The sequence below is a fragment of the Solea senegalensis genome, unplaced genomic scaffold (assembly GCF_019176455.1).
Source record: "Solea senegalensis isolate Sse05_10M unplaced genomic scaffold, IFAPA_SoseM_1 scf7180000017201, whole genome shotgun sequence".
Classification (NCBI taxonomy): Eukaryota; Metazoa; Chordata; class Actinopteri; order Pleuronectiformes; family Soleidae; genus Solea; species Solea senegalensis.
Window position 1 is genome coordinate 3,081 of NW_025322282.1, and position 8,259 is coordinate 11,339.

At 37.3% G+C, this 8,259-nt stretch overlaps 1 protein-coding gene and 2 long non-coding RNA genes across 5 annotated transcripts; 1 reads left to right on the plus strand and 2 right to left on the minus strand.

The window, feature by feature from the left end:
- Positions 1-1,932: 1,932 nt before the first annotated feature.
- Positions 1,933-3,519, minus strand: LOC122764077 (PWWP domain-containing DNA repair factor 3A-like). Of its 3 annotated transcripts, XM_044018443.1 has the most exons (4): positions 3,365-3,519; positions 2,714-2,809; positions 2,237-2,325; positions 1,933-2,124 (listed from the first exon to the last, which is right to left on the minus strand). In XM_044018443.1, the coding sequence occupies exons 1-4, from the start codon at positions 3,419-3,421 to the stop codon at positions 1,998-2,000; spliced, it is 369 nt and encodes a 122-aa protein (XP_043874378.1). In that variant the 5' UTR covers positions 3,422-3,519; the 3' UTR covers positions 1,933-1,997. The 3 variants fall into 3 exon arrangements, with proteins under 3 accessions (XP_043874378.1, XP_043874380.1, XP_043874379.1); XM_044018445.1 differs by lacking the exon at positions 2,714-2,809; XM_044018444.1 differs by lacking the exons at positions 2,714-2,809; positions 3,365-3,519 and adding an exon at positions 2,445-2,584.
- An 842-nt stretch (positions 3,520-4,361) lies between these two features.
- LOC122764080 lies at positions 4,362-8,160 on the minus strand. The gene is made up of 3 exons (XR_006359499.1): positions 8,135-8,160; positions 6,166-6,171; positions 4,362-4,410 (listed from the first exon to the last, which is right to left on the minus strand). It is a non-coding gene; the product is annotated as an uncharacterized LOC122764080 (long non-coding RNA).
- Positions 4,368-8,134, plus strand: LOC122764079. Its single transcript, XR_006359498.1, has 3 exons — positions 4,368-4,413; positions 4,674-4,708; positions 8,111-8,134. It is a non-coding gene; the product is annotated as an uncharacterized LOC122764079 (long non-coding RNA).
- Positions 8,161-8,259: the final 99 nt, after the last annotated feature.

The following is an 8,259-nucleotide window of genomic DNA, read 5'->3' on the forward strand; positions in this document are numbered from 1 at the left end:
AAGTTAGTGTGAACCAAAATGCACATCACTGTTATTTCCTCTTACAATAGAAACAAGAAAAACACAGTTTGTTGTGACTTGGTTGAAAGTGTTTCTATAGGATATGATGTGTGTCATCAGCAGGAAAAAGAGTGCATTTACAGAGTCGTCAGCTGTCAGCTGACGTGTGCCACCCACAGAAACTCCGAGGTGAAAGACGTCATAGTGCTAACCGCGCTGCGTGATTGACAGGTGATTTCTGGGAAGGGCAGAGCACAGAAATGACTCCACGATGATGATTACTCAGACCTTTGCCATGGAGCCTGTGTTTCTGCCTCTGTTTGTCTCTTTGTGACTTTTTCAAGTCAACAATAGATTTTGATGAATATTTCTGGGGATGTAGTTTGTGGCGCTACTGGAAAAGTGAAGATTGGAACTGTTTACTTGACCAACCAAAGCCCAGTGAGACAGCACACATGTCTTTTCTGACCCTAACCTGAACCTAAGCACAGTCACATGCATCACAATCCAATCCATTAGTTTGGACGGTGACTTCATGCATTCATTCATTCATCGCTTACAATCATGATGTGAAGATGATTTTACGCAACACAGTTGTTCCACAAAATGATCTCTCACCCGAACTTGAACCTACAGTATGTTGAAAACCCAAGTAGGTCCAGCTGCAGACCCGCAGACCACTCAACAAAACGCCCCTTTACTAAACGAAACGCCCCTTTACTCAACGAAACGCCCCTTTACTCAACAAAACGCCCCTTCACACTACACAACACTCTGATTGGCTCTCAAGAGACTGCGAAACGTGATGATGTTTACTAACGTGATGACGTTTACTAACGTGATAACGTCTTCTTTTATTGAAACTTTATTTACACACGCGTATCTCATAGACACTTGTTGACAAGAGACTTTTATCCCGGTGTGCGACAGGGAAAGAGAAGAATAAATACTCGTGTTGACTTTTATGAACACAGAAATGTACTTTCTGTGAAATTTGTGAATAATTAATGTCACTTTGTAAAGTATGAAATGTTATAGCCAAACTGCTAAAATATATAAATGCCGATTGGAAAAGTTCTTTGAACATCACGTTTACACAATATAGTATCACGTTTTTGTGATATAATTATCACGTTTCTACAATATAATATCACGTTTATGTGATATAATTATCACGTTTATATAATATAGTATCACGTTTATGTGATATAATTATCACGTTTATACAATATAATATCACGTTTATGTGATATAATTATCACGTTTATACAATATAATTATCACGTTTATACAATATAATATCACGTTTATACAATATAATATCACGTTTATACACGTTTATACAATATAATATCACGTTTATACAATATAATATCACGTTTATACAATATAATATCACGTTTATACAATATATATCACGTTTATACAATATAATATCACGTTTATACAATATAATATCACAAATTCCACTTTGAACACACACTTTGAATAATTTCATTTGTTTTTGCAAACTTCCAACATCATGGCAACCTGTATGTTACAAAAAGGTGTGTTTAATATAGGCCTACATTTATTGAATGTCTTATTAGTCTGTAGTTTGACATGTTGTTCAACTGGACAGAACAACGATTAGAACTAATAAAAGTCTACTTGATCAGGTTTTTAACCTGAAAGAAACCCTCCTTAAATTCTGTGCTGGTGTGGTCCAGGTGGTGGTAGACAGAAGTTAAGTAGACAAGATCTGCTGAGTATGTCATTAAGGAGATGTTACCTATTTCCAGGAAGATATGTGAAACATTGGTATCTGAATCAAACCCAGCCAGTTGGACATCAGTGGGTCTTTTGATGAAAGTAAAACAAATGCACTGAAACCCTTGATTCTGCACAGAAAGTTGTATAACTTTCAAATCCATGTAATGAATACAAGTGATGAATGATATATTTTCTTTATTTTATACACAACAGACTATCCAGCAGACACATTCACTACCCAGGGATTACAGGCGCCTGAGGAATTCCTCACACTCCAAGGCTTTCTTGTAATTGCTCAGGAAGCTATCCAGTTTCTGCCTCGCTTTTGAGGAACTGTGGCTCTGAAGCTGTTCCCCAAGCTGGGTTATCTCACTGACAAGACAAAATGATATAGCAAAATAATGAAGTCGTTAAAGACACTCAAATACAAAATAAGATATAAACTGAAAATTGGATTAACAGTTTCCTAAACTATCCGGCTTACCTTGAGTCAAACTCTGTGCCACGCATGTACATCTCCTTGGCTTTGTCCAGGGAGATGGAGTGAACAGCTCCGAGGGCGTGTACTGTTGCCTGTGGCATGAAGATTAAGATTTAAGATTGTGTTAGACAGTGACCATGTGTTAAAAGGAGACAGACATATGCAGTCATATAACACATGTAGTCTACAAATCAGTGTCAGTGTCTGAGATCTCTGGCAAAAGTACATCCATTACGAATGCCACTGGATCTGCAGACTTCTTGTCTGTCTCAGTACGTTCGAGTACTTCAGACAAGAAGTGCATGACTTTGTCCACTTGTTCATCATCTTCAAAAAAAAGGATGACCCTGTCCTGTTTCTTGGCCCAAGGAGACACCGTGTTGCCTGTGATGATGATGAACTGATGATGTTTAGGATTTTAGTTTGGTATTCATCATATACAAATACACAAACACCACACTAAATGCCATTGTCACTCACTTTAAGGTGTTGCAGCATGCCCTGATCCTCTGTGATTACACTGGTTAACAGACAACATGCCTCGCGTCGCTTCTGTTGGGCTTGTTGGGCCCTTTCCTAAAATTAAATTACACATAATATGCAACACTGAATACATGTGATTAAGAACTTTGAATAAGACATTTTCTTTCCCTGATTATTTGCACTTCCTCTGATAAGAGGTGTCATCCTGGCTGGCAACTTGTTTGGCCACAGTAACATCACTGCCCTAAATGGATATACAGATAAGCCTGTCTGAGAGGCAAATTGTTACATTACTTCTGAGAACAATCATTATTATCAGGGGCATCTATAAAAATGCAGGAATCTTGAAACTTTTTCTCAATATCTAAATTCTCAACAAGAGTGAAAATAAAATACACATTGACTTAAGATTCTACACACATGAAGTACAGTACACATAGATGAAATGGCTCCAGCATTAGTTTACTTTACTTTACTTATTTTGAGTTTCTGATACTCAAATGGATGAGTTGAATAGTCTGATGGTCACAGTTATCCATGGTCAGGACAAACAGAAATAACATCACATTTAATAATACATAAGGCTCATGGGGAAATTAAAGCCTTTCAGCGTTGAAATGAAAAAATATTTGATAATTTAGGACTTACCACCGTACTCCACCATTGACCTTTGGTGTCCCTGCAGATGAGACACAAGCTTTGCATAGCTCCCCTTTTTTGTGCAGATCAGACACTGATAAGTGTCCGAGTCGCATCTCCTCAGCTCAGGGTCTGCTCCTTCACTGAACGTAGTGTTGCTCTATAAGAGAAAATGTAAATTAAAATTGTATTTTGTATTTTTAACATGGAAACATTTTTAATCCAGAATCAAGTAGTAATACACTGGACTGCATTTGCCTTTAAGACTTTCCCTGTCCTAAAATATATGCAGTCTAACTGAAATAAATCAAATCAAATGACACTGTTGACTGTGATTCAACAGAACTTCTCATTTCTAAACATGAAAAATATTATTCATCATCAAATCTTTTATCTTAACAATTGTAGAACTGAGATCACACGTTTTCAAATGAGCAAAGCTGTGTGCAACTTGTCAGAGTCATTTAAAGATTAAAAAACAGATAAATACTAATATATAGAGATCATATAGTTTATCTTATACGTTTCTTGGTTGAAAATGAGACAATGTTATAACCTGTACATATAAATAAAAGAAAAAAAGGAAAAAAAGAAAAAAAAGGGAGAAAATCGCTGCGTCTTGCTTGCTGTTACAATCGCTATCGTTACAGCATGCAGACATAACTGGTTAGTAAACCGCACTTAATTGATATAATAGATACAAATAATGACTATTCATCCAGTGTTCAATATCAAAGTGTGTTTTTTATCCATTCTTACCTTTTCCTCCGTTATTTTCCCGTGTTTTAACCGTGTTACTTTTTCGGGTTCTCTCTTCATACTCGGTCAACGTAAACTTCATCACGTTTCAGACGCAGTCTCTTGATAGCCAATCAGAGTGTCGGGTAGTGTGAGGGGGCGTTTCGTTGAGTGTGAGGGGGCGTTTCGTTGAGTAAAGGGGCGTTTCGTTGATTAAAGGGGCGTTTCGGACCTACTTGAGAGAGATGAGCAGAGAAAGTGAAAGTACCTGTAACTTTGCTTCAGTCGCCATTTTAACTGCGCAGCACGAAGACAGACTGGTGAGTGTTGACGTGATTATGATGATAATATATGATGATATATGATGATATATGATGATTTAGTGCGTGTGAGTCAAGTACCTTAAAGTGAGACTTGAGTAAAAGTCTTAAAGTTTGACATTTACTCTACTTGAGTATCAAAAATCATTTCTGATATAAAATGTAGTCAAAGTTGCTAGAAATAACAAAGTTAAGTACAAATACGTGGAATGTGTACTTAAGTACAGTCATGAAGTATATGTACTGCTTAATCCTGACAGATTAGAATGGAAACTTCCAGCCTGTCATAACTCCAGTCAGTCGTCTTTTGTTTTTCCTAAATGTGACGTCATGTTTTCTTCTTTATGTCAATTCTACTCAAGATCATTGTAAATGATCATTTGGATTAAAAGTGAAATAATAATGTCATATATTCATATTATCATCAAAATAATGACTTGATTTAGTAGCTTTAAGTACTATAAGTGCTTAATGCACTGAAGTCGGATGAAGTGCTTTTACTGTGAACTTTTGAGACTGTCAGGACCTTTCGTTGCAGACCTGCACTGTCAGGACCTTTCGTTGCAGACCTGCACTGTGAGGTCTCCTGTACTGTGAGGACCGGAAGCTTTTCAAAATAAAAGCGAGCATACCGGAAGTACGTATTTTTCGTTCCCGATGTTTATTTCTTGGGTCTTTATTTTATATATACAATGTAAATATGTTTATGTGTATCCATGTGTTTAATTGAAGAGATTTAAAAAAAAACTGTATATCTTTCCAGTTCAACTGGATAAGGTGAAAAACGCAGGATAATAATAAAGATAAAAAACCAACAAAATATTATATAAAAAAATAAAATACAAAACGTTATGACCCACTAGGGTTATTCTACAGATAATCAGTGCAAACTAGATGTACAGCTATTGTTATGATCCCCTTAAAACATTATTAGCCTCCTCAAAACATGCATTATTTTACTCCAGTATTTTAATTTAATTCGTAAAAAGGACAGCTGTTAGTTTAGTGTGCACTATAAATTAATTTTGAAAGAATAAATCTCTGTAAATACACCTTAATGTGTGATGGCATAATGCATCTACACTCCAACCTATTGCTGACTGTTCTTTTATACCATTATTTAGCATTGAAAATGTAGCCCCCTGCACTGTTGGACCCATTTACATATTGATTATATAGGCATATCTTATGTGTGTTTGCAATTGTAACACCTCATAATTAGGTACAGGGTTAGGGTTACACCAAACCCACGGTTCGATTTGTATCACAATTTATTATTTTCTTTGGGGGGGTTGAAAAAACCTTTATAAACTGAACACCAAAGAACAAGATTAACTATGCAAATTATTAACAATATAAATAGCCATAAATAGCCAAAGCTATAACACTTGTGTTTTCTTTGTAACAAAATACTGTTGAAAAACAAACAGAACTAAACTCCACTGTGGAGATGATTCGAGCATGTTGAAAATTCTTCTTCAATCAAGTTCTCTTACATTTACAAAGTAAATGAAATGGCTAGTGTTTCACACTGAGGTAACTGAGGCTTACTGCCTGTGCTGCAAACCACACATCAAGTAAGTAAACATGAAACAAATAAACAACTTCTTTCTCTTAAGAAAACCAAACTTGATTTAAGGGAGTTGAACATTCTTCTTCTTCTTCTTGTTCTTCAGAAGAGGAGGCTTGCTCTCTGTGCTGTGACAATGTCACCTGCAGTGACAGCTTGTGTAAGGGCAGCTGTAGCATCACCTGTTTCTCCTTCAACACAGCTGCAGCTGTTGTGCTGCGGTGGAAAAACGTGACAACTTTCCTCACTCTGCCGAGGAGTCGGGACATCTGGTGAACGCCCATCGCTCTCTGCGCAGCCAGATTAACGTATATGCGGTGAAAATCCGGCCGCTTCGACAGCATTGGCAATGTTTCTGCCGTTATCTGTTGTCACTTAAAGCACTTACAGCAAATTGTGTGGGTCTTGTCGACTACACGATTGCCGTCCTTTATCTCCACCATGTAGCCCAAATGTTGCCATACTGCTGACTGACATGAAGAGGGAGGATCTGCTATTTCTGGGTTGGTTGCCATTTCTCCTCACGTTCTTCTTCAACTAGCTCAACTTTTGCAGGCAGGCGTCACATGATTCATTGGATCTGAACGGGAGGGATCACTCTGGGAGTTGGAAGGGGTGTGTCGCGATTCTGCCTTCTCACACCGCGACACAGGATTGTGCATCTGAGTGTCGCGATTTCGGTTTCATATTGCATATTGTTACAGCCCTACTCATAATTCATTTAATAATTGCTTAATATTGTTTGTGCTATGTTCTTACCTTGTGGACCACATGGATTTGCCAGTGGAGGGTGTGAGGGTTGATGATTTAAAATGAACTTAGCTTTGTGTATTCAAAGTGAATGACTGAATACCTAATTACATGACCCACATAACCAATAACCTCTGTTACAAGAGAAAACAGTAGACACAAAACACGCTTTCAAATGTCTTTTTATTTTATTTTATTTTTTTGATTATTATTATTATTTTTTGGCTCACATAACGCACATAAATTTGGACTTGCAGAGCAGAGAATCTGATTCTAAACTTTTCATTTTTGAAAGTGACTAAAACTGTGAGGTGAGGTGTCAGGTGTTCTTCACTGCAACTTACATTCCCTTCATTTTCCTTTTCCCCTTTTACCAGCCAAACCACAACCTGTCAGAAGTTAGTAGCGTTGGCTCATACTTATGAGTACAAACACACAGACAAATACATTATGCTTACCTTTAAATAAAATGCCACCTTTCCTATGTGCCTCTAAGTGGCTCTGCAGCTTGGACAATTGTGTTGGTGTCACTTTTAGGAACAGGGGGCAGTGAAATCGCTTGCAGCATGACGTGCAGCGTTCAACTTTGGTACTTAAGATTGAAATATGCATCTGTAAGAGACAAATAATGTCGTAATAAGTAAAACAAAATGATATAAAAACTATATGATATAACTCAGTTTTCTTGGTCTTTGAGTAGGAAAATGGCACATTTAAGTGAGCACTATCGATACGATAACAACGCTAAAAACTACCCAAAAGTCCAAAACCCAATTCTTTCAAATTAATATAACTTTATATAGTCAATATATAGTGTGCAACATAACATTCTAGTGAATAAAGACTGTTTCTGTTTCTTCGTCTGACACAAAGTTGTTGTCACTTGACTTTTACTCACCTCGTCGTCTCCACACTTCTCATGGAGAACGAAAAATACGTGCTTCCGGTATGTTCGCTTTTATTTTGAAAGGCTTCGAATCAACTTCCAGTTCTGACAGTGCAGGAGACCTCACAGTGCAGGTCTGCAGCCAGACTGTCTTGGAACTTTGGGAGTAATCCAGGGTCAAAGTTGACTTGAACAAAACTGAGGTTATTCTTTTTTTGAAGTGGTATCAAACCCACATTTATGATTTAAATGTAATTGTACTTAATACTTTTTGTCCTTGATGAACAAATATGCAGTTAATAAGTAATCCAGGATCTAATTGGACTTTTGCTCTCAAAACTGAGCTCATCAGCTGACTTGAATGCAGACAACAGCCCTTCAGTCACATACAGAGTAGCCTAGCACCATCTACTGGCACAAATATGTAAGTGACATGAACAGCAGGTTTCATAAAACACCTTCTCTGACAGAAAACTCCTGATGTGTTACAGTTTTCTCTCGTGTGATCACTGGACTGAACACAGATCCACATCAGACGTCCTCCAGGAAACATGAAGGAGATTTTCCACTCAAACTGAGAGGTAACTCTTTAAAGTGCTTTCAATATGATGCTTTGAGTGGAGCAGTGATAAGTCAGTGA

What these genes read in the sequence shown, in the direction of transcription:
- LOC122764077 (XM_044018443.1), bottom strand. Translation starts at nt 3,421, where the DNA reads ATGCAAAGCTTGTGTCTCATCTGCAGGGACACCAAAGGTCAATGGTGG. An exon ending in GTCAATGGTGGAGTACGGTG is followed by an intron (nt 2,810 to 3,364) that starts GTAAGTCCTAAA and finishes ATTTAATTTTAG; the next exon opens with GAAAGGGCCCAACAAGCCCA. An exon ending in GCATGCTGCAACACCTTAAA is followed by an intron (nt 2,326 to 2,713) that starts GTGAGTGACAAT and finishes TTCATGCCACAG; the next exon opens with GCAACAGTACACGCCCTCGG.